We start from the raw sequence: 25,729 nt of genomic DNA, 5'->3' as shown, positions 1-25,729 counted from the left end.
CCTCCTGCTGAGGGAGAAATGCTCAAAACCAAGAGCCCCCGGTGGCCCTAAAGCTCATGCCCAAAAGGCAAAGAGAGAACCCAAACTCTATCATTTACACTAAGCTATCCCACTGGGACTAGGCTGATCTCACAATCACCTGCGGCTGCTGGGGTTGCCAGGTGTCCGGTATTCACCCGGACAGTCCGGTATGTTTGCCTCCTGTCCGGTAAAAAATTCAGAGAATACCAGACACCTAAAATGTCCGGTATTTTCTGATTTTTTTCCCTGGCCAGGAGGTGAAAATGCCGGGCACCTGGCAACCCTGCAAACACTCAGCCTCCCCCCCAGCCCTCTCCTGGCTCCCAACACCCCCAGCTCCCCTGGTGCCCCCCCCCCTTTTTTCCCCTTCAACTGAATTTTTTCCCGGTGGTTCTTTTTTGGGGGGGAGGGGGGTTCGGTATTTTTGTTGCAACCATCTGGCAACCCTAGCGCTGCCCAGGATCTCTGCAAGGGGGACCCCCCCCATTAATGGCAGCCTGCGCATCCCTGCCCGGCCACTGGAGGGGGCTGGCGAGCCCCATCTGCCCCCAGCCACGGTGCTGCCTGGCTCTGCTCCCCCTGCCTGCTCCCCAGCGCCTGCAGGAGGCTCCTGGGATCGATGGCTCTGTGCTCCTCCCCGTCCCCGCCGCCTGCTGCAGGGGGATCGATGACTCCGTGCTCCTCCTCAGTCCGGGCTGAAGTCCCCCCTCCCCTCCGGGAAGATAAATCGCTCGATGGCTCGGCGCTCTCCGCCGATCGATTCTCTCGGGGCTCGCCGGGTACCAGCGCAGGCGCAGTACCTGCCTGGGCCGCCATTGCTGTCCTGTCAGCCGGCGGAGAAGGCACCTCAGGTAGCGGCTGCTCCATAGAGCCGGGCTCCCCTGGCTGGGGGGCCGGGCCGGGCTCCCCTGGCTGGCTGGGGGGGGGGGGGAGAGGGGGGCCGGGCTCCCCTGGCTGGGGGGGGGGGGGAGAGGGGGGCCGGGCTCCCCTGGCTGGGGGGGGGGGGGGAGAGGGGGGCCGGGCTCCCCTGGCTGGGGGGGGGGGAGAGGGGGGCCGGGCTCCCCTGGCTGGGGGGGGGGGGAGAGGGGGGCCGGGCTCCCCTGGCTGGGGGGGGGAGAGGGGGGCCGGGCCGGGCTCCCCTGGCTGGGGGGGGGGAGAGGGGGGCCGGGCCGGGCTCCCCTGGCTGGGGGGGGAGAGGGGGGGGGCCGGGCTCCCCTGGCTGGGGGGGGGGCCGGGCCGGGTTCCCCTGGCTGGAGGGGGCGGGGCCGGGCGCGGGGGGTTGCTATCCCGTGTGCTGCGCGTTGGGCCCAGGCCAGGCTGTGGCGCTAGTGCTGGTCACCCCCCCCCCCCCCGCTGTGGAACTTGCCCGTTGCCCGCCCCCCCCCGGCGGTTCCGTTGCGCGCGTGTCCCTGGACGAACGTTCAGTAAACGGCCCCGCGAGGAACCGCCGCGAGCTGTCGGGGGCGGGAGTTTGAGGGTCATGCCCCCGCCGAGGAAGAAGGGCGCTGTGGTGGGGGGGGGGGGGCCGCGCTCCGGGATCGCTTTATCCTCTGATGAGAGCCTGGTGCCTCTGCCGCTTCCCTGCAGAGCTGTCGAGATGGAGTTTCAAGCGGTGGTGATGGCAGCTGGTGGGGGATCCCGCATGATGGACTTGACTTCCAGCATCCCCAAGGCCCTCCTGCCAGTAGGCAACAAACCTTTGATCTGGTACCCCTTAAATTTGTTAGAGCGAATCGGATTTGAAGGTGAGAGATCCCTGGATTTAATGAATCCCTTCTGCTGTCAGTGCAGGGTAGCCCCACGGGACACACAGACCTGGCAAAAATTCAGGAGGTTTTTTTGAATGTACAGTTGTCATGGAGAATATTGAGGATGATTGTAAGCATAAGGTCGACATTTGTTAATTTTAATTTTCACAATTGTATAAAGTTATGGGTTTGCAACTTTTGTTAATCTAGTTAAATGTAAACAGTTTTGAGAAATTATGGAGAGCGCAGGTAGTAAATACTTAATAATAACAGTAAGCATTGAGAGTCAAAGACTTAAAGCTTTATATGCATTAAAACAAATAGTCATCATCACACGTCAAAATATACAAAGTACATATCGTTACATCAAAACTCTTATAAATTCTCAACCAGCATTGGCCTTATTTTGTCTAACTAGCTATAAAAGTATTTCATAGACTACTAGAACTGGAAGGGGTCTCGAGGTCATTAAGTCTAGTCCCCTGCATTCGTGGCAAGACCAAACATCATCCAGATCATTCCTGATAGATGTTTCTGTCACCTGCTCTTTTATTGTCAATGGGAATGTGTTTTGTTAAAGTTGTAGGTGTACAATGAAATTGGCATTTACGAGTAAAATAGAATCCTTCCAAGTCTAATAGTTACTGAATACATTCATAGATGTAAAGGCCAGAAGGGGCCAGTTGGATCTTGTCTGAGAATAGAATTTTAAAAAATTAAGAAACAACTAGTTTTGCTGCACTTTAAAGACTAACAAAATGTGTAAGTGGTATCATGAGCTTTCATGGGCACAACCCACTTCAGTTACCCCTATATTGAGCCCAATATCTTGTGTTTGACCGAAGTATTTCTTCCAAAAAGGCATTCCATCTTGATGTTTAGGACATCCAACAATGGAGAAACGCCACTTCCCTTGGTAGTTTGTTCTAGTAGTACCCTCATTATTCAAAAATTGCGTCTGATTTCAAATTTGATTTTTCTGGTGTTTTCCAACGGTGTTTTCTTGCTCTATCTTTCTCCAATAGATTAAAGAGCATCTTGGTACCTGGCATTTTCTTCCCATTAAAGTACTTATACACTGTAATCAACTTGCTTGTGAATCTTTCTGGTGAGATAAAGAGATCGAGTTCCTTAAGTCTCTCACTGTACATCGTTTTCTCCATCCCTCAGATAATTTTGTGTGTCTTCTCTGCACTTTCTCCAGTTTTTCATCATTCTTTTAAAAATGTGGAAACTAGAACTATACTCAGTATTCCAGCATCTGTTTCACCAGTGCTCTGTAGAGAGAGAAAAACACCTCTCTATTTCTGCTTGTTGTTACTCTATTTATGTATCAAGGGTTGCATTGGCCCGTTTTGGGTTCGGGCAGGGGTGAGCAATAAACCGGAGCCAGGATTAGCTCCTGGTGGGCCACTGTCACTTCATTTTACTTGTGCGTCTGCAGATACGGTTGCTTCCAGTTCCTGTTAGCTGCAGATCGCCATTCTTGACCAATGAGAGCCGTGGGAAGCAGTGTGGACAGGAACATCACTTCTCGCAGCTCCCATTGGCAGGTAACGGTGATCTGCTGGAAACAGACATGCAGGTAAATGAAGTGCTAGTGGCCTGCCAGGGGCTAACTCTGGTGAACGGAGTCCAGTTTGTGGGCCACATGTTGCCCACCCCTGCCTTTGGCTCTTACGTTGAGTTATCTGTTATGGTTCCTAAATCCTTTCCAGAGTCGCTGCTTTCTGGCATACAGTCCCCCCACTCTGTAGGTAGGACTTATGTTTTTTGTTCTTGGTTGTCTAACTTTGCATTTGGCTGTAATAAAATGAATTTTATTGGAGTGGGCCCAAATCATTAAGCAGTCCAGATTGTGACAGCCTTATCGTCTTTCCTGTTTACCATTCAGCCAGTCTTTGTGTTAGCAGCACATTTTTATCCGCCGCAGTCTTGTATGTCCTTTCAGATCATTGATAAACATGTTAGACTTCCATGCATTTAACACCTCATATACATCAAAAGTGAAGTATGGGATATGTCCAGCCCACTCAGTTAGCCTCATTAGCACCAGTACTACAATTGACAGGTGCTTTTTTTTTCTTTCCCCTTCTTTTTCTGTTATAAATTCTGGGTTTCTGTCATTTCCACTCCAGCTCATCTGAAAAAGTGGATTTTGCCCACAAAAACTCATGATACTACAGGTTGGACCTCCCTGGTACGGCACCCTCGGGACCTGACCTGCCCCGAATCAGGGAATTTGCCGGAGCAGGGAAGGTTCCCTGCCACAGTCTGCCAGCTGTGAGGGCCCCCTGACTACTCCCAGCACCAGCCGGTCCTGCTGCCACTGCCCTGGCTTGAGGCTGCCTGAGGGCTCCAGCAGCCCGCACTGTCATGGGCTGTCATAGGCCCCAGCTCCAAGCTGCGCTGCACTGCGCTGCCACCGGCCCAACCCCGGCCTCGCTGCCAGCTCTAGCCCTGGCCCGCTGGTGGGGATTGGTTCTGGTCCTGCTGCCACGGGCTCCTGGGGCTGTTGAGGGCTCCTCCTCCTGCAGGCTGCCCGAGGCTCTGGAACAGGCCCCGTGCTGCCACAGACTGCCGGGGCTGCTGCCAGTCCCGGTCCCAGTCCTCCTGCCATAGGCTGCTGAGGGCTTAAACTCCTGCCCTGTGGCAATCTGCAAGCTCTGGCCCCGTACTACTATAGGCCATGGCATGCCCAGTCCTGCACTGTGGGTGCTGCCCCGACCCGGTCTCAGAGCTGCAGGGGGATGCTGCTGGCTCCAGCCCCACTGCTGCAGGCTGCTTAGAGTTGCTGCCAGCCCCAGCCCTTTCCCCTCCTGCTGCTTCAGCCTGGCCCTGCTTTTGGATAGCCTTCCTGCCACTGGTGTGCCGGGCTCTCTGAACCAGGAACATCTGTGGTAGTGCTGGATCACGGATGTTGCCGGACCAGAGATTGCACCTCCCAAAACCAGCAATCTGTGTGTATATTTTTGTTAGTCTCTAAGGTGCCACAGGACTATTTGTTGTTTTTAAAGCTACAGAGTAACACAGCTCCCCCTCTGAGACACGTTAAGATGAGTTAGGCCTGACAGGGCTGATGGCAGCAGCACTCCACTAGAAGCATCCCCCTTTAGTCGTGATTTCCCCATTGGCGAAAGGATTAATGGACACAAATCAGATATTCTAAATGGTAACACACAGAGACCTGTTGGGGAGCATTTCATCTTGCCCGGGCACTCATTAATGGATCTCAAAGTGACTATACTCTTACAAAGCAATTCCAAAAACCAGCTGGAGAGAGACGCTGCGGAACTTGCCTTCATTTGCAAATTTGGCACCTATAATAAAGGTTGGAACAAAGACATGAACTGGTTAGGCCGCTACATTCAACACCCTAATGACATCCGAAGCTCACTGTCGGGCACTTATAGCTCACTCCATTAGCCTCATTTAACATGGACACTCTTAATTGACAAGATTTATTTTTCCTTCTCTTTCCCTCCCCATCTCCTCTCTTTCTGCTATTTATTTGTACCTCTGGACCCCTCGCTCCATTGATCTGAAGAAGTGGCCCACAAAAGCTCATGACACTACCTACATTTTTGTTAGTCTCTAAGGTGCTGCAGGACCGTTCACTGTTTAAGTTTCTTCAGCTCTGTTAGCCAGTCCTTAATCTATGTTATGTGTGTGGTATTGTCCTAATTTCTTAATCCAACTGTCCTCTAGTGCTAAGTCAAACATTTTACAGATGTCTCTATGTTGTATCTAGGAAATTACCCTAATCAACCGAATGCTAATTCTCATCCAAAAAATCAGGTTTGTTTGATCAGACCTTTTGTTTCATAAAACCATGCTGTCTGGCATTAATTATTTTCATCCTTTAATTCTGTATTACTTTTCTTTTATATTTCCAGCCAGTTTAGATCTCTTGATATCATTCTACTCTTGCCAGTGTTCACAGGTCCCAGTATATGAATTTCAATAACTTGAAATTCAACCCTCTTTTTCTTTCATCCAAAGAATTTATGAAAATGTCAAGTGAGACTGAATGTACTAACAACCCCTGCTCCACTGGCCATTTCACCTCAACTCAAGACCTTGCCATTTATCACTTTCCTTTCTTTAGGTCCTTTAGCCAGTTTTGAATCCAAGGAAGTTTCATTTTGATTTTTGAGAATTTTTGTGGGGCGGGGGGTGGGGGAAACCGGGTCAAGTGTTTTACATCAAACCAGTTGCAATTCCATGCTCCTCTCATGCTCTGGCTTTCTAATTCTAGTAAACAAAATAAATCCGTTTTGAAAAGCAGCTCCCAGTTACTGTTACCAAACTAGGGATGTGACCAACTAGTTGGCTAGTCAGTCTCCCTCCCTTGCTGTCTGTCAGAAAGAGGCAGTGGGGGAAGGGAGGAGGAAGAGAAGGGGGCGCTTCAAAGCGGCAGTGCTGTGTGGAGCCTGGGGTCAGACACCTGACTCCATGCAGCGCTGCTGCTTTGAAACGCCTTGTGTAGCCTGGGGCCAGCTGGGGAGTCCTCCCCCCCCCCCCTTTCTTTCCCCGCCTCCCCCTTGCTGCCTCTTTCTGGCAAGACTAGAACTGCTTGAATACCCCGTTGGCCTATGCTCCCCACAGAGCTTTCACCTGTTGCTACACTTCAAAAGCGGAGGCGCCTTTATCAACTAATTGAATAGTCAATGCAAATTATATTGACTATTCGATTAGCCAGTTAATCTAAATTTAACATCCTTATACCAAACTGCCTTGTTTTCATTTCCTCCATATCCTTAATTAGTAAATCCAGGAGGGTTTCTTTGGTTAGATTATTTTCATATTGGATCATTCTTTTGTGTGTGTAATCTGGGGACATTTCTGATGCCTGTATGGTTGTAGTGGTTACCTACCGTAAGTCCTGGGAAAGTCTTCAGGAATATAGTATTTCATGGGTTTCAGTTACTTCAAGAAGTTTTGCTTCTCTCTGTCCTTCGTTCTTGGATGTTAGTAGTAAATGCCTGTTGCAGTTGCTGTTTTGCTATAGTCTTTGTTCCTTTATCTTCACTACTTTCCCACCAGTGTTCCCTCTGTTTTTTTCCATCCATGTGCAGAATAAACTTCGTTATGTGCACCAAAACGTGTGTATGTGAACCACTAGTTGAAACACATGCTGCTGGCTGTGGACCGCCCACTAATCAGCTGGGTGGCATTTGAATCTCTGGTGGCTGCCCAAGTGTTCAGCATACTGAGAATATTGTTTTCCCCGGTATCTGTGTGGCAGTGTTAATGTTACCACCTATGGCTTCATCCTCCTATGTCCTTTCTGTCTTTTCTATCTAGGTTGAACTCATCTGTGTTGTACTCAGCTAAACTATTCCATTTCCCTCTCAGGAAGGTGCTAAGAGAGTTGATTTAACTATTGCCTTTCACAGTGTAGTTGGTATTTTTCCATAGTGAGCTGTGCAAGCTGACACATAGGGGAAGAAAGTTAACTATGGGTCACTCATTGCTAAAATTACTGACACTTAGGTCCACTATGACGGGTATTTAAGGTGTAAGAGACTTTATCTGACATGTAATTTAAATAAATCGCTAGCTAGCAGTGTCAGGAAATATATCCTGCTCCCCTCTCAATTTCATTTGGAGTCCCTCACGAGGAAGAAAAACGCTCAAAAACTTACTTGTGTCAGTCAAAAACTTAATCCTCTAGTTGTGACATTTATTATTCTGGAACTATTTTTTTGCGGGAGTAGAGGAGATTTGAATAACTCAGTTAAATGACTAAATCCATTCCTAAAGCACAATGGAAGTAGGAGAAAGTTTGGAAGTGTGGGTGTATCCTGTGCTTTGCATAGATGAATACATTAATATTTGTTGCCTTGTTTTCCTCTCCCCTTTCTTGTTTTATGCTGAAGAGGTCATTGTGGTTACAACCAAAGAAGTCCAGAAGATGCTTAATCTAGACACAAAGATGAAGTTGGATATAGTGTGCATCCCTGATGATGCAGACATGGGTACTGCAGACTCACTGAGGCACATTCATTCAAAAATTAAGGTACAGCTCTTTTACCTTGGTTAATAGACATTTCCTTGAAGATTTTTCCTTTCATGTGTGATTTAAAATCTTAGCAGTTCTTTAGATCTCCTAGGCTACGTCTAGATTACATCCCTTTTTCGTAAAAGGGATGCAAATTACACACAACGCAATTGCAAATGAAGCGGGGATATTAATCCCCCCCACTTCATTTGCATAAACATGGCTGCCGCTTTTTTCCGGCTCGGAGCTTTGCCGGAAAAAAGCGCCAGTCTAGACGTGGATCTTTTGGAAAATAAAGCCTTTTCCGAAAGATCCCTCATTCCTTATTTTAAGAGGAATAAGGGATCTTTTGGAAAAGGCTTTATTTTCCGAAAGATCCACGTCTAGACTGGCGCTTTTTTTCCGGCAAAGCTCCGAGCCGGAAAAAAGCGGCAGCCATGTTTATGCAAATGAAGCGGGGGGGATTTAAATCCCCGCTTCATTTGCAATTGCGTTGTGTGTAATTTGCATCCCTTTTACGGAAAAGGGATGCAGTCTAGACACAGCCCTACTGTGTAATGTTATGACTGTCTGTACTTGTGTGTCATAAAGTTCTCTCAACAATGGGCCATGATCTTGGGTGGGGCCTTTAGATGCTATTATAATACAAATAGCATGCAAATTATTTAATTTCAAACTACAGAAGTAAGGAAATTCTGAGAGATGGTTGAAATTGTCTGTTACATCTGCTTATTTCTGGGTGTACAATCTATCTGGAGCTCACTCCAATAACACGGCACGTGGTATAAGCTGGAACAGAATTTCAGCTTCATTACTGAATTTGCTTTTGTGGATGGAAGTCAGATGCTCAATGTATCTGGTTGTTTTGCACTGCTGCATCCCTGCTTTTTCATTAATTTCCTTGCTGACTCCTGTGGGAAACGCTCTTATGCTTCCAATAGAAGGCCTATGGACTGTTTCAGAGATTTCAGGGTTTTTTTTTTTTTTTTTTTGGTCTCCAAATACAATATTGGAAGAAAAAAAAAAATCCAAATATAAGCAGAGACGTCTCCCTTTTCTGTACAGACGCCCACAAAGACAAGATGAGACTCTAGGGGCTGCGTCTAGACTGGCAAGATTTTCCGCAAAAGCAGGTGCTTTTGTGGAGAAACTTGCCAGCTGTCTCCACTGGCCGCTTGAATTTCCGCAAGAACACTGACGATCTCATGTAAGATTGTCAGTGTTGTTGTGGAAATGCTATGCTGCTCCCGTTCGGGCAAAAGCCCTTTCGCACAAATGCTTTTGTGCAAGAGGACCAATGTAGACAAGGTGGTATTGTTTTGTGCAAAAAAGCCCCGATCGCCATTTTCGCCAGTCGGGGCTTTCTTGCGCAAAACCGCGTCTAGATTGGCACGGACGCTTTTCCACAAAAAGTGTTTTTGCGCAAAAGCATCCGTGCCAATCTAGACGCTCTTTTCTGCAAATGCTTTTAACAGAAAAACTTTTCTGTTAAAAGCATTTGCGGAAAATCATGCCAGTCTAGACGTAGCCTAAGGGTCTGTGTCTCGACTGTTGGGTTTTTTGACAAAAGTTGGCTTCTGTCAACAAAACTATACCTGCGTCCACACTACCACAGTAAGTCGACAGAATGTGGCAGATTTGTTGACAGTGGTAAACCTCATTTTATGAGGAATAATGCCTTTTTTTGAAAGTACTCTTTCGAAAAAAGGCGCTATTGCATGGAAACTGTACTTGTTCGAAAGAGAGCGTCTAGACTCTTTTGAAAAAGCGGCTTACTTTTTTGACAATACTGACCGTAGTCTAGATGCTCTTTTTTAACAGATGCTTTGTCGATAGTATCTGTTGACAAAGCCTTTTGAAAAAGGCATGCAGTCTAGATGTAGCCGAAGGGTGTATTTAAACAGCAAAGAAAAACTTGCAGTGGGCTCATGCCCCCTGACGCTGGCTCACGGGGACTGTGCGACTGTTTCACTGCTAGGTAGACCCCCAAGGTCCCAGGCTGAGCTCGGAAATCTACACAGAAATGAACAAATGCATGCATGTGCCGGCCACTGATTTTTCTTTGCTGTGTAGAGATACTCATACGGGGCAAACCTGTTCTCTATACACGGGCTACGTCTACACTGGCACACTTTTCCGGAAATGCTTAAAACAGAATAGTTTTCCGTTATAAGTATTTCTGGAAAAAGATTGTCTACATTGGCAGGATGCTTTTCCGGAAAAGCCCTTTTTCCGGAAAAGCGTCCGTGGCCAATGTAGACGTGCTTTTCCGGAAAAGAGCCCCAATTGTCATTTTCGCGATCGGGGCTTTTTTCCGGAAAAGACTACTGTGCTGTCTACACTGGCCCTTTTCCGGAACAGTTTTCCGGAAAAAGGACTTTTGCCCGAGCAAGAGCAGCATAGTTTTTCCGGAAAAGCAGCTGATTTCTTACAGTAGATCGTCAGTGCTTTTCTGGAAATTCAAGGGGCCAGTGTAGACAGCTCGCAGCTTATTCCGGAAAAGCGGCTGCTTTTCCGGAATAAGTGGCCCAGTGTAGACACAGCCAGGGAGTCATGTGGCAACGGTGATTCACAAGGTGAGTATACTGAACACAGTAATGCCAAGAGCCCGAGCTGTGGTGCAAAGAGGGCTGAGGAGCACGTCACTGTTCCAAGCTGTTAGGTGGTGACTGCAGTACTAGAGCAGCGGTCCTGCCTCACCAGTTGTCCTGGCTGGCTGGGTCTGTCACTAATCATTTAGGCATCTCGTTTTTTGGCCATGCTCACAGCTCTCTTGGAAACTGACGAGACAGCAGTGAAGAAGCTAAGGGGGGGGGGGCGGGGAGGAGTAGACAACGACCTCTTGCTTTAGTGGAAGTGTGTTTTCCAGAGCCAAAAGAAGGTCCAGAGAAAAATTGAGGGCGAGACTTGGAAGCAGCATGAGGCTTTGCTATAGTAAATGTTTGCAATATGTGAACGTTTTGGCAGCCGCTTACATTTCTGTCTGCTCCCCATCTTTGTTTGCCCAGCAAAGATAGAAACAGTGTCCTCTGATTGCAAATAATTTGGCAGTGCATTCTGGAGCAGATTGCTGCATGGTGCATATTTTGGAGCAATCCCACCAGTTAATGAATACCATTAGTGTACCTCTTACGGGATGTGTCATCTCCTGTCTGGCATAGGGGTGAGAACTGCGCAGTGGAGGAAGCTCAGACATTGCTGAGTTCGTTGGAGGATCTGCAGTTTCCTTGCTGATCCAATTGATGCTCGAGGCCTCAGTTTTCTGGCAGCCTTATCCCAGCCATTGCCAAAAGCTGATGAAAAGTCTGTCCTGGCTGTTGACATTTGCATTTGCCACAAATTGAGTTAATCACCCGCCAACAGAAGAACCAATCTATTTTATTTCATAAAAGTGAGGTAACGCTCTAGACAATTTGCCCGTGTTTAGTGTGAGGGAGAGTGAAACCAAAATTCTAAGATACAGTTAGAAATAACCCTCAGGTCAGTTCAGTGTGTGACGCAAAGCTTGATGCAGTAGGAATCAGTATTAGACCACTGGAGATAACGAAATGCATGTGACTTGTTCTCCTGGCCAGGGGGCCACGCTGCTGTGACCCACTTGCTCAGCACACAGCTGAGCTTCCACTACTTTGCATTCGCGGCTAGGATTCCATGTACCTTCTTGGTTTTGCAGAGACTAGACGTGTCTCTCAATATTTGCCCAGAAACTTTGTACGCTGCGGTGCTATTAGCTGCTCCCCTTGTGCAGGTGGTTTACATGGCGTGCTGGGAGAGGTCTCTTCCAGTGCTCGTGCCATGGCCACACTTTCAGTTTTCAGTTTAAAGCCGCGCTTTAAAGTTTTAAGTGTGGACAAAGCTGGAGACCAGAGCGCTCTGTGTATCTGGCTTTGTCACTGTGGCACTCGCATACCGCAGTCTGGAATGCACTTGTCTTTACAACAGCCCTGTGAAGCATTCTCATCCCTGCTTCACTGAGAGACCTGTCCAAAGTCTCAGAGGGCTCATCTAGACTACAGGGAATGGTCGAAAGAAGATTCCACGGGAATTTGCATATCTTCTTCCGATCGCACTTTCGAAAGCAGAGCATTAAAAAATGAAAGTAATTAAGACACGGCTTTTTCGGCGACCCCCCAGTTGAAAAGCCGCGTAAAACTCATTTTTTGGCGGCTTTTTGATGAAGGGGGCGGTTCGCTGAAAAAGCCGTGTCTTAATTACTTTAACTTTCGAAAGCTTTGCTTTCAAAAGTGCGATCAGAAGAAGATATTCAAATTCCCACGGAATTTGCATATCTTCTTTCGACCATTCCGCATAGTCTAGATGAGCCCAGAGGCATTGAACCTGGGTCTCCCAAGCCCTAACCACTGGACCATATATTCCCTCCACTTTGTTACAAGGCTAGCCTTGATTATTTAAACACAAGACAAATCTCACAGTTGGGAGCAGCAAGCAGCTGGCTCCCCTTGTTTTGGGCTCTGTTTCTTGGTGGTTGAAATGAACGAGAACAAAACAAACGTGCACAAAATCTCCTCAAACAAAAAACAGGACTAGGTAGCACTTTAAAGACTAACAAGATGGTTTATTAGGTGATGAGCTTTCGTGGGCCAGACCCACTTCCTCAGATCAAATTGTGGAAGAAAATAGGCATGACCATATATAGCAAAGGGATACAATCAAAAAAGTGAACACACACAAAAAGGACAAATCAAATTTCAGAACAGAAGGGGGGTGGGGGGGAGGTAAATGTCTGTGAACTAATGATATTAGAGGTGATAATTGGGGCAGCTACCTTTGTAATGGGTAAGGTAACTAGTGTCTTTGTTAAGACCTACGTGTAAAGTCACCATTTAAATCTCCTCAGTCACCATTTTACCTGCTTTACACCCTCTGCCTTTGTCTGGCAGCTTGGTGTGTCTGCTTTGAGATTTGACTCCGAATGTACGTGTTCATGCTGGATTGGAACACGGGTCTGTCCAGTCGGCTCAGCTGCCTCAGCCAACATCTCGAGTTTCATCATAATTCAATCACCAGCCTCCATGATGTACGTCTTGTCAATACAGTAATTCCTCCTGCCCCAGCCCTTCCTTAGGAAGGCTCTTTCGTCAAACATCTGTATTTGGGAGTTAATGGACAATGCTGAAAATGTAATCCCATGAGTTCTAGGTTTGCAAAGCACTCCACTCAAACTTTCAGGACTTATTTTTTTCTATCTTAACTGGAAAGGAAGAATCTTCCAAACTGTGGCCCTTCCAAAGCAAGGGGTACAGCAAAGGGAAAATCTTCACCTCTGTTGGGTAACTCTCCAACACTAATTTCACGACGTGGTGTTTGACTGTAGTGTACTGGAACCTGATGCAATAGTAACCTCTGGGTTAATCCTGTCAGCTGCTTGTACCATTTATCAAAACTGCCTCAACTTTTCTGTTCATTATTTCTTTGAGAGTGCAATTTAAAGATGCGTTCTCTTTAAACCTAGGCTTCTCTACTTTTTGGCTGTCCTCTTTTGATGCTAGTTTCATCAGCCCCTCTCAGACTGGGACCCTCTAGATGGCAGGTTGAGAAAGGCGGTTAAATCATGAAATGTGGGACTGGGTGAGGGAGGGTAGATGTACGTACATTAAACATGTGTCTTCATTAAGTCCACTTTTTTCAACTTGGATTAAGCTTTCCACTCCCTTGTGTCATCCTGCTATACTCGGGCCAGCTATTAAAATGTGGCGATCCAGCGAAGTAATGCCAATGAAACGATTTCACATTTTCCTTCCTTGATGAGCCCTTAGTTGTATTTAATGGAAGCCCTGACTAATACACTGTGAAGTAATCAGCATGCCTTCTCCCCTTACTATCACCGGTAAGTGCTTGCATATGAAATGTTCCGTCTCAGGTAGTCCACCTGGTATTCTCAGTTTCTAAAGTAAGGTTTCCAAAAATTGTAATGAAGCCCATTAAGGAGAAAAAAGTCCCCCTCCCCGAACAAATAAACAAAGATTGAAACTCCAGCTTCTCTGGTATGTGCATCTTTTTGAGCCATGTTGTGGAAACTGTGATGTCACAGGGGTGAGCTGTGTGCTGCTGAGGGTCACTGATCCGTGTAGTCTTGGACAGCCTGGCTAAGCGCTTCACTTCCCCTGTTGAAAAATCTCCTGTCCAAACACATGATGTAAGTAAACTCACTGCAACGGCTGGAAGGTAGAATCTGAATCCTCCCTGTACTGTTGAGCAACATTTGGTGACCATGGAAAGAAAAACTTAAATCTCTGTAACATACAGATGTATATTTTTGTACTGTCAGTGAACATTTAAAAAAAAAAGAGGGAAATTCATCTACAAGGAGACATAGAGGATTTCTCTCTCTCTAAGCAGGAGGTAATTTTAAAATAGATCAAGAGAACGCTTAGCTCAATTAAGCATTTCACCAGTTTCCTCAGCATGGGTGACAGCAAATACCAAATGCAAATAAAAATAGCCCCATCTCACCCCTCTCTTTTGATGCCTTCAAAGAGACTGTTCTGCTTTTCACATGAGGTTAACATGCTGCCCAGAAGAGCTAAATGACTAAATGGAGAGGGCTGTGGATGTGCAGCGTTTCTCCTCTGTGTCGGCTAGGGATGGAAATGACTAGTCGACTAGTCAATTATCCGATAAGCAAATGTTATTGGATATTCAACTCAACTAGTCACTGCCTCTGTCAGAGAGAGGCAGCAAGGTGGGGGAGCAGGATCCAGTGCTGGGGGGGGGAGCCGGCTTAAAAGCTGGTTCCCCCCAGCACTGTCTCTGCGGGGAGATGGGGCAGAGGCACAGCAGGGAACTGGCAGCACTTCCGCCTTTGAAAAGTAGCAAAAACGGGGCTCTTGCTACTTTTCAAAGGTAGAAGCACTGCAGGGAGCCTGGGGCAAGCTGGGGACTCAAACAATCCCCCGCTGGCCCTGCACTCCTGGCAGCGCTTCGCTTTTGAAATGTATAAGAGTGCTCCTGGGGCTCTTGTACATTTCAAAAACGGGGAGCGTGAGGCCAGTGGGGGACTGTTTGAGTCCCCAGCTCGCCCCAGGCTCTCTGCAGTGCTTCTACCTTTGAAAAGTAGCACGAGCCGGCAAGGCTCTTGCTATATGTCAAAGGTGGAGGCTCCCTTATTGACTAATCGAATAGTCAATGCAAATTGCATTGACTATTCGATTAGTTGATTGATCTAAATTTAACATGCTTAGTGTTGGCCTCAGAGCCAGCCAAGGCAGGAGTGACTCAGTTGCCACTGTTGATGGTTGTTGGATGGCTTGGGTGAAATGAGTTGGGGGTTGTAGGCCATTGTCCAGTTCTTCGTGCACAGAGGACATACCCGAAATCAGAGTCACTGCAGCTGACAGTCTGGGTGGTGAAGTATAGATCCTGACAAGCAGCTCTACCTCCCTGTGCCTGCTCCATGGGCTTCTGAAACAGGCTGGTGATGGTGTGTGTTGGAAGTATGCAGGGCTGTTGTCCTTGCTGTACCTGTTGGTGAATGTATCCAGGGCTCCCGCTAGTCGTGATCTGTCTGGCACATTTCCAGAGTTCAGTGGCCTTTCCAAATGTTAAAAACAAACCCAGAGTGGCAGAACTTTAAAATTACATGGTTCCTTATAGTGTTAGAAGCTTGTCTGAGTTGTAGAAGCTATTTCATATTTAGCTAGAAGCCATTCTGTATAACACAAGCTATTTCAGTTTCTTGTGTCTGCACGAGGGAGTGAACTAGCCTTCACCGAGGTGGGGAGAGACCAGAGGGATGCGCTGTTGGAATGTGTTAATGAACTATTTTGAGCTGAAGCTCGAACTCTCTTTTAACCTGTTTCTTTCTATGCTGATAATAATTCCTCTTTGAAGTTCTCTTTGATTTCTTGCCCTGACGTCAGACTTGTTTGGTTAAGGGTATAAAATACTAGGATTGATTGTATTAAGCAGCCTTACTGGGCCCGGCTTTGCTGAGACCACGTTTGGCTCACTTTGCTTTTATTGGCCAATAAAACTGTCTGTTTAGCCGCGTAAACTGAGTGAGGCGTTTGCTTCGACAGAGTCAACAGATTTGAATAACAGTGGTGACTCTTAGGGCTTTTACAGTGCCTGGCAAACACTGAAGCTGTGTCTACCTTGGCAAGTTTTTGTGCAAAAGCAGCCGCTTTAATGCAAAAACTTGCCACCTGTCTACATTGGCCGCGAGTTCTTGCGCAAGAACACTGACATTCTAATGTACGAAATCAGGGCTTCTTGTGCAAGAACTAAGATGCTCCCACTCAGGAATAAGCCCTCTTGCGCAACTGTTCTTGTGCAAGAGGCCAGTGTAGACAGACAACATGAATTTCTTGCGCAAGAAAGCCCGATGGCTAAAATGGCCATTGGAGCTTTCTTGCGCAAGAGAGCATCTGCACTGGCTTGGATGCTTTTGCGCAAAAGCACATCTCTTGCACAAAGGCACGTGCCAGTGTAGACGCTCTCTTGCGCAAATACTTTAACGCAAAAACTCTTGCGTTAAAAGTATTTGCGCAAGATCATGCCAGTGTAGACGTAGCCTGAGGCTATGTTTACACTACAAGGTTTTTGTGCAAAAACCAGGGGAGCATCCACACCTCAAGTGTGTTTTTGTGCAAGAAAATGGACAGAACTGAAGGCTTTTGCCGGTAGCTATTCCCCTCCCCACAAGGAATAACTCCTTTTTGCACTACAGCTCTTGTGCAGAAAGGCAGGTGTGGACGATCCGGTGTAGATGCTCAAGAAACTCCTATCAGAAAAAGCACAGATTGTGAATGGCAATCAGAACTTTCTTGTGCAAAAGTGTCCATGCAATGTGGACGCTCTCTTGCGTAAATGCACATTGCTTTTGTGATGCGCTTTGAGGTCTGGACGCTCTTTTGCGCAAGAACTCTTCTGCAAAAGGCTTCTTGCGCAAAAACCCTGCAGTGTAGACAATGCCACAGACCTCACGAAATCGTCTGGCAGGAAGGTGAGAGCAGGCATGGAGTTTAACACATATCTGCAAGGTTGTAGAGGGAGTCACTAGTTGGGCCTCATCACTTTTTCTGAGGGCCTAAAGTTCCTGGCACCCTGTCCTGTGCCCAATCTACTGGACTACTTCTCTGAAGCCTGTTTGTACTTGGAAGTCCTTTATGGATTTTATGTATATTTTGTGCCCATGTTAATATATTTTTTCCATCTGGATGCTCATCTGCACTTCCATGTTTGTTCCACAAACAATATAGCATTTGAATTGCAAAAGTAGTGGACCCCCCCCCCCCCCCGTCCAGCTTTTGCATGGGACCAGCTAGGAGCCTCTGGTTGTGAGCAGAAGCCGGGTGGGGGGAGTGGCTCCCAGCCCCGCCCCTGCCCCCACCTGGCTTCTACTGGCAAGTAAAGGGAGCGCCTGCTGGGGGCGCGGGCGGAAGGACTTCGGCTGCGACCAGTGGCTGCACCCCTCCCCCCTTCGCCAGGTCTGCTTCCCGCCCCCTTTCTTCTGTCCCCCCCATCCTCCCCTTAACCCCCCCCCAGCTCTGCTTCCTGCCCCCTCTTCCTGCCGGCCAGCCCCACAGCCCCTGGACACCCCCTCACCAGCCCTGCTTCCCGCCCCGCCTTCCTCCGGGCCCCCCTTTCCTGCCAGCCAGCCCCCGGAGGCCCCCCCGCCAGCTCTGCTTCCCACCCCCCTTCCTCCAGGTCCCTCCATCCTCCCCTCCAGCCCCACAGACCCTGACCCCCCTGCCAGCTCTGCTTCCCGCCTCCCTCCCAGCTGGTTCCCCCCCTCCCCCCAGACAAGCATATCCATTTTTTAGCGGGGTCTACCTGGCAACCCTATGTGCGCTACCAGTTTAGTTTTCATTGAATGGTATAAACAGCAGAAATTAAATAAGTCTTCCTTTTTATTTTATGAGAGTCAGCTTTAGCAATCTTCTCGTGTTTTCCTCTTTTATACAACAGTTGGGATTTATTTTAAATGTATTGCATTGTTTGTTTTAGGAAGAATTAATGACTGAAACTGGAACATTTTAAACATACACATCTTAATTACAAGTTAATCTGAACAAATCCCATTTGGAATGCCTCTAACAATATTTATATTCAGCTTTCATAGAGATATACAGACCAAGTGTTTAAGGGAATTGAGGTGAAAGGGATTGTAGGTTTTTGGGGTCTGATAATGGAATAGGGAACCTTTTACGTCTAGGTTGTTAGTTCAATCTGTATTTGTAGTGATCAAAAGCTTTTCAATTTGATGCACATTCAGAGGCTTGTATGAAGCGAGTTTGGTAAACTCATTCGGCCCTCAGATTTGAGGCTTATCTCTAGAACAAGAGAGTTGTCCATGTTTTCCTACTAACAAGAAATATAAAGAACTTCATTCTGTGAGTCTGGCATTTCTGTTGTGTGGTGTCCGTGGACTCTTTTGATGCCACCGCGGAGCAGTGGTTTTTGTCCACGTTTCTCTGCTTGGTGTTCCCAACTAGTTCCTTTATTTTTTATCTTAGACTTTCACACCATCTCTGATCATTTTTTGTTTCCTCTAAAGCCTTCCCTGGCTCCCGATACTTTTCCGATCTCTTCCTCTTTTTCCAGAAGAATCTGTGTCTTTTTAAAAAGGGGCTTGGTTTATTCTTAAGTCTGCGTTCCCTGCTTGCTGAGGAAGAACAGTTTTCTGATTCAGGGTTTATCTATGCAGCAATTAATCATTCAAGGCAGGCTGGATCAGCTGACTTGGGTTCTCTGGAGCCGGGCTGTGTGGCTGTAACATTGTGGTGCAGGGTTAGGCTAGAGTCTAAGGAGAGAGACAGAGAGAGACTGACTCTCATAGGACAGAATTTATCCTCCTAAATGGCTTGAGGCTCTAATCGGAAAAGCGGTCGAGGCTCTAGACCATCAGTAAACTCCAGCACTTGAGGCTAAGTGCACAGCAGGTGAACACTTTATTGTATTTTATTGTATTGAATTGTATTTTAGACTAGCTATGACTAAATGCTGCCATTCCACAGGAGTGGGAATTCCCCACAAAAGGAGTGTTTCAGTACAATACTGAAAAATCAACGCAGAGGATGGTGTACATGTTCTCTGCTGCACATCCAGCAGCATCCAAAGAGCCTCAAATACCCTACAAAGGTCCTGGCTGTGATAATTGGAGGGGCTTTTCAGAGGCTGAGGGGGTAGCAGGCTCTACCATCTTGTTGGATGCAGTTAGATTCTTAACTGGAGCAGTGGTGGGTAACGTACTTCCTGTGCAAGGCAGCTGCCCACAGCAGAACTGTTCTCTTTCCTCCCTTTTCACAGTTAGGGGCACATGTGCTACGAAATCTGGTAATGCAACATATGGTTGAGACTGTGCAGGCACCAAAGTTAGGAACATCAAAGTCCTGATTCCATGGTACCTGTGACTTGGCCCCATCTTGATTCTATCATGTTACAGGATGAGCCCTATAAAATAATGCAAAATATTTTATTTTTGCAATTTAGTTGAGTCGTGCTAGTTGTAAAAAAAAAAAACAACCAAAACCAAAAAACACCCTTTCAATTTCCTACCTTTTGTTCCTGGAACATCTCAGCTGCAATGTTGCATTACCATAGGGTTTTTTGCATTTACATGTTTTCTTTCTTAATTCCTTTACAAGGTATGTTTCTCCCTTCCTCCCCCCATCAGTCATGTGTTCATTTAAGTGGTATGTTTATAATGCTATCTACATTTTTTTCCCTCTTGATGCTGATCTTTTCTGAACTAGAGATTTTCCTTGTAGCATATGTTTGTTTTTTATTTTCTGGACTGGCTTTTAGGTGGCTGTTGTAGTTTACTCTACAAAGGTCCGCCCTTGTTCGATAACTTCACTTGATAGAAGAACTAAAACGGATGTTGTTACAGTACGGGCAAGGATTATGCTAAGTAATATTGTGTGTTTGTAGAAGCAGCGTTGCTAAATGAACAGATGGGGCTTCTGAGTAGGCTGCAGATACACTGACCAAGTATTAGCCTTAACAACAGGCATCTAGATGGAATTCCAGTGAAAACTGAAGACTGGGGCAGCTTTCTTATACTTATCTGCCACCTCTGACACTGTATGGAGCAATGTCCTCTGGAAAGCCATCAGAATGATCCCATGCAATGCAATGAGAACACTCTTCCCAGGAGTTTGGAAAACAGTTTTGCATTTTTCTTGGTGTTGAGGTCAGTAGGTCACACAGGCTCAAAAATAGCCTGCCAGAGGATCAGACCTAGCACCAGTCCTGTTAAATACTTACCCCAGCGACCTTCTGTGAACATCATCCTAGAAATGAATCTCTGCTGCTAACATGGCTGTGGCTACATGGGATTTACTGACCATGAGAATCCTTTGGGAGTTCCATTCAATTCATGGTCTTCCAATCCATGAAGCCCTATTAATATACCAAGATTCTGACTCCAATTCAGAAAACCTTTTTGCTTACAGGCCTAGAGCTCGACAACTCAGCTGGAATGATGCCAACAACCTGAACAAATTCCTGATGAAGGACCCAACTAAAGAAACCAGTGGCTTTTCTCCCCCATGAAAAACGGTCCTCTTGGAAGAGCATCTACAAATCACATAGTGGATGCATCTACCTCCTCCATAAATGGCTGTGGAAGAGACTTAAAACTATGGAGCCCCTGTCAACAGTGTCCCAGGTGATCATATCCTGATTGTACCTCTGCCATCCACTCCATGTCGCCTGAAGCAGCCCGTGGGATCGCCAGGCTAGACTTGGGCACTTCCCATGGCTGTCATTAAGCCACACAGAGGAAGAAGAATGCTTGGCCTTTGTAGTATCTGGGTACGTGTCAGTTCTGTTCATTGTGGGGACGTACCGTTACCCCACGTTACAGATAAGAGCTGGCCTTCTCAGTACCTTAATGCGCCCCTGCAGTAATGTAAATACTAATGGGCATCAAAATCTCGCTCACTAACTAGTCCAGTAGACCCTGCTGGTGCGCACTGAAAGTCCCTTCGCGCATGTTAATATTGTCCTGTTTTGAAACAGGATTAATCTACACCAGGGAACTTTTAATGTGGAACAGCAGCATCCACATAAACCAATTGGTGTATTCATGCCGGTGTGCATTGCATTAATATTTCACACACACACACACACACACACACACACACACACACACACACACACACACACACACACACCCCTCTGGCACAGATTGAGGACCATGTAGACAAGCCCTGAATGACTTTCCCAAAGTTGCACAGGAGATTTATGGTGGTGCTGGGCTCTCCTGAGTCCCTGGCTACCGCTCTAACCACTGGACCATCGTCCCTCTCTAGGCTACTCTCACCTAATGTTCTATCCGCTCTGTCTGAAGAATGACTAATAAGTTGTCCATTTTTAAAACCTGTTGCTTGTTTGTCCTTCCCTTGTGCCGGGTGTGTACTTACCAAGTCTGGCACATACGGGGTTTTAATACATTTGCGGTGTTGCTTGTCATGTTTGTATAATAGTTTGAGGTTGATGTAATCAGTGTTGCATTTAATTTCATTAAAATTTTTGTGTTCAGTGTTAATTAAATGAAGTGCTAACGAGGGGTTGTGAAGGCATAGGTGTGCATGCAGTATGTCTTCTTTATATTGGCGCTTTGTCAGGGTGGGGTACTGGACTACAGAATATGCCTATGAAGTACATATTGGAACAAATAGAAGCTGAACCATTTGTTTTCTTTCTAGAGCGCCAGCCTTAAGAAAGTAAAGAAACCTCCGCACTTCTGCTCGGGTGCTAGGATGGTTTATTTTTCATTCAGCCATTGGTTTATTCTTTCATGGGTTCAGTGCTGGAGAAAAGTGCCTCCATTAGACAGCGAGGGCTTTATTTATGGGTGGAGGGGAGGTGTTTCAAAGGGGAGGCTGTGGAGTCCCCCAGGAGCCTTTCACGGTATATTCTCAGCATGCTTCTGCAGCCAGCGCTATGCTCATCAGGAGGAGAGGCAGAACTGTGGGCTTTACAGAGCAACTGTGTGTTTCACTGGTCCCTGTGCTCGCTGACGTTTATTTACATTTTGGGAGAGTCAATGGGTAGAACAGATGGCAACCAGACATTCAGTGGTTCTGTTCCCCGGTGCTCCTCAGGGGTCTTGCCTTCAGTCTCTGCAAAAGCTCGTCCTGAAGTGTGTGTGGGGGGAACCAAAGGCCTGTTCACAATTATGGGAAGGCTTGTTGGCAGTTTACTGCAATGACAGATTAAAGCACTTAGTAAAATGTTAAATAATTATGAGATTTGTTTTACAAGTCAAGATCGTCATTCCTTAAGATGTCTGGTCTGCCTCTTCACTCTGGTGATGAATAAATGCATTTAGATTTAAACAGTGATCCTTTCCTGCTACAAAATCATGTAGCAGAAGAAAAGTTGGTCTGTTTTAAAAGGCCCTTGGCAAATCTTTGCCCTTCTTTGAAAGGATTGCAACTAAATTAATGCTCTTGTAGAAAACCAAATGTTTTTAAGCTTTACAGCTTTAAAAGACTGTCTGTTTTTCAAAGTCTGTTAACATGCGTTGCACATCTCGCTATTTGCAGTATAAAGCTGGTGGCTGAAATCTTCTTCGCCAGACTTTTTCTTCATTGTTTATACCCATGTAGAGTTGCTGATGTAGAGTTGCTCTTGAGTGGTGGGCAGCTGGCATGGGATGATTGGACTTTTTGGTTTTTCAGATGAGATGATCACGGCATTTCCCATAGGCAAACCCTCCCTATGAAATATGAAATTTTTGAAAGCAGTATTAGCTGGAGAGAACTAGGTCACAGTTTGGACTGGTCAGACTTGCCTCTGGGGTGTAAGCCCTTCAGACTAAAGCAGCTGTAATCGCCACAATTGTAACTCATCGGTGCAGATGCGCTAAGCTAAAAATGATGGGCCTGGCCCTGCAAGGTACCAGCCATCTCCATGTACAGCATAGTGCCTCCGTAGCTGTGTCTCAGTCTGTGACATGATGAATTCCCAGAAGCTGTGGGTACGCACCTGATAATCTCCAAGCACTGTTCAGAAACACTCTGCAGACTCTTCAGTATATCAGCCCTCAAAGTTGTTATTTCGAGTGATGACTTTTCGGTCTGGTATTGGAGCAAGGGCTATCTTGCAATCCCTTGCAAAGTAAAAAGTGCACATGCATGTTTTCTTTTGAAATTGCTGAGGTGTTCACGGTTAAAGTAGAAGTATAGCTCCTGTCACAGTGATGTATTCCAGAGTGCCCCGAAACATAGTAGGAGCTTTTCAGAAACGAGTCTCTGTGCCGTAGCGCTTACATAGTAAATGATGGACTGATGGAAAAAGTGAAAATAACACACACCAAGGATGAAGAACTGCGTCCCTGACGCATAATGCGCTTATGCCATTTAGGAACAAAATGATTAATTGAAATTAAAAAATAAAGTCCATACTCACTAATGTTGAAGGCAGTGTTCTAAGAATGGGCCATTTGGAATTTAAATGAGGTGAGGATAGCTGAGGAGAGTAGTGTTTGGAAAAGTAGATATTCTGCCACACTGATAGGAAATTGAAAGCTGATCCTAAACAAGAGAGTGTCTGGTCTGTCGTGCCTATTTGTACTTGACAGCAGCTGGGAAGCAGTCGTGTTTCACCGCAGAAGTAGCTACACGTTAGTGGTGAGCGAAGTGGTTCCCTTGTGTAATTTGCAAAGCTCTTTAGGATCCTTTCAAGAGCACAATTGAATGTAATAGGAGATTGCGTCTTTAAATTCGCTGCAGGATGCTGTTGGCGTTTAGAGGGCATGTTTAGAAAGTGAGCAAATGGAGATGTGATGTCTAAGTGAGTGAGGAAGGGGCAGGTTTGTCCGGCATTTGATTTTCCAGGAAGTGGCTTAATTTTAGGGATGTTAATTTTAGATTAATGGGCTAATTGAATAGTCGATGCCATTTGCATTGACTATTGGATTAGTCTATAAGGGCGCCTCTGCCTGTGGAGTGTAGCAACAGCCGCAGGGTTAGGGTTAGGCCCCAGGGCTGTTGCTATGCTTCAAAGGTGAAAGTGCTGCGGGGAGCGTGGGGCCAATGGGGGACTCCAGCAGTCCCCCACTGGCCCCATGATCCCTGCAGTGTTTCAAAGTGGCATTGCCGCATGGAGCCTGGGGTCAGCGGGGGAGTCCTGCCGCTTTGGAATGCCATGTGCAGCCTGGGGCCAGCTGGGAGTTGCACGCAGGGCTGCACCTGGCATTTCAAAGCAGCAGTGCCACATGGAGCCAGGAGCCTGGTCCCGGGCTCCATGTGGTGCTGCTGCTTTGAAGCACCCCCTTCATTCCCCCCCACACCCCCCACACACACAACTGCCTCTTTCTGATAGAGGCAGCAAGGGGGGAAGCGACTAGTCGACTACCCGAAAAGCATTTGCCTATCTGATAGTCAACTAGTCGTTTACATCCCTATTTAATTTAAATAAATTTATAAATTGTTTGAGGCAGATGGGAAGTCAACTACTCAGATTGCACCAATAAGGTCATTATTATTAATTAACTTAAATAGCCGTGGGAAGTGTCACAGAACTTCATGGCAGCACTGACAGACTCGTGTGGGTGTCCATCTTCCACCCTTGCTTGCAAGGAGAGGGTGACCAATTGGACGCCTGACAGAGCTTTACGTCCCATGCTTGGATAGGTTCTGGGAATGGTAACAAATTCAGCAGCCTTACAGCTCTATAGCCTCTTCATGCCAGTAAAAACCTGCACCCAGAACTCTTGGGTGGCTTGGTGTGAACCTCAAACAAGAAGGCCACACAACATTGCGCACTGTTTGTTGCTAAGGCATCCCAAGTTGACAAGTATGTGGTATTTTGTGTCTGAAGTGTGTATTTTTTCTTCTGTGTTTGGCAGACTGATGTCTTGGTGCTGAGCTGTGATCTGATCACAGATGTGGCTTTACATGAGGTTGTGGATCTGTTTCGAGCCCATGATGCCACAGTCTCCATGCTGATGAAGAAAGCTCATGAACCCACAGAAATGATACCTGGGCAGAAAGGGAAAAAAAAGCCTGGTAAGTAGACTAACAATGCAGGGATGGATGTGGGGGAGATAAAGATGTAGAAATCACGGGCTAATAACCTAGTTGTGTCTAGTCTCCAGTGTGGTGACCATTATGTCTCAGGTTAGCACTCGTGTACAACTTGCAAGCATCACGTTTTGTTACTTGGGAACATTAAAATTTGTGGAGTGGAAGTACCGTGACCACAAAACACCACCGTAGAAGGCCTCCGAGGTTAAGAAGTGGCACTAAATAAACCCTGCAGCCACACGTTGAACAATGAGGATAGAGCAGGCCTGGGCAAAATATGGCCTGTGGGCTGGATTCAGCCCTTCAAGCCACTGGATCTGGCCCGCAGACGCAGTGGGGAGCCCCAGGAAGGCTCCTCTACTTGCCCTGCACACTGCTCAAAAAAGCAACTGCGGGGCCATTTCTCTTTCAAAACTGTGATCCCAGAGGGGCCGGGGGGAAGGCTTCAGATGCTGCCCCCACTCCCAGGACAATCCCATTGGCCAGTTTCTGGCCGGAAATTGGCCCATGGGAGCTGCCTGTTTGACTAACAGGCAGCACACGAAGCACTATGCCCCCCTCCCCTTCAGCTCAGTTATTCACATAAGCTCCTGGCTCTGCAGTCTATGCAGGCATAGGGCAGACAGGCTGGCTGACTGGGTGAGAGACGTTTTAAGCTCTGCAAGCATTTAGCTCTGTAGGCAGGCAGGCTGGTTGGGCTGCTGGCTGGTAAGTCTCCTGGCCAGAGCTGTTTCAGTATTTTGATACCAATAGAGGATCTATTACTAGAATTGGTCTGCTAATTACTGATTTGGGTGTGAGCAGGCCTGGGTTCATGAGCATCTGGACGAGAGATTTCCCAGCAGGCAGAGCATCTGGACGAGAGATTTCCCAGCAGGCAGTGCTTTCCTGCTATTAATATCCCACAGTTCAGCGCCATTCTTGTGCTGGTCTCACTCTGTATGCTAATGGAG

The 25,729-nt window shown here is 46.9% G+C and overlaps 1 protein-coding gene across 3 annotated transcripts in view; it reads left to right on the top strand.

Moving 5' to 3' along the window:
- The first annotated feature begins 744 nt into the window (after window positions 1–744).
- EIF2B3 (eukaryotic translation initiation factor 2B subunit gamma) overlaps window positions 745–25,729 on the top strand; it is a 120,394-nt gene continuing 95,409 nt past the window's right edge. For 2 of the 3 annotated variants that reach the window (XM_075935854.1, XM_075935853.1), the window contains exons 1-4: window positions 745–872; window positions 1,609–1,766; window positions 7,652–7,791; window positions 24,599–24,758. In XM_075935854.1, the coding sequence (XP_075791969.1) occupies window positions 1,619–1,766; window positions 7,652–7,791; window positions 24,599–24,758 (448 nt within the window). In that variant the 5' untranslated portion in view covers window positions 745–872; window positions 1,609–1,618. Of the gene's footprint in view, window positions 873–1,608; window positions 1,767–7,651; window positions 7,792–20,192; window positions 20,408–24,598; window positions 24,759–25,729 lie in introns of those variants that run through there. The other variant, XM_075935856.1, reaches the window with a different exon arrangement.

The sequence above is a fragment of the Pelodiscus sinensis genome, chromosome 9 (assembly GCF_049634645.1).
Source record: "Pelodiscus sinensis isolate JC-2024 chromosome 9, ASM4963464v1, whole genome shotgun sequence".
Lineage (NCBI taxonomy): Eukaryota > Metazoa > Chordata > Testudines > Trionychidae > Pelodiscus > Pelodiscus sinensis.
Note: the sequence above shows the minus strand (reverse complement) of the source record. Positions and strands in the feature narration are given on the sequence as shown.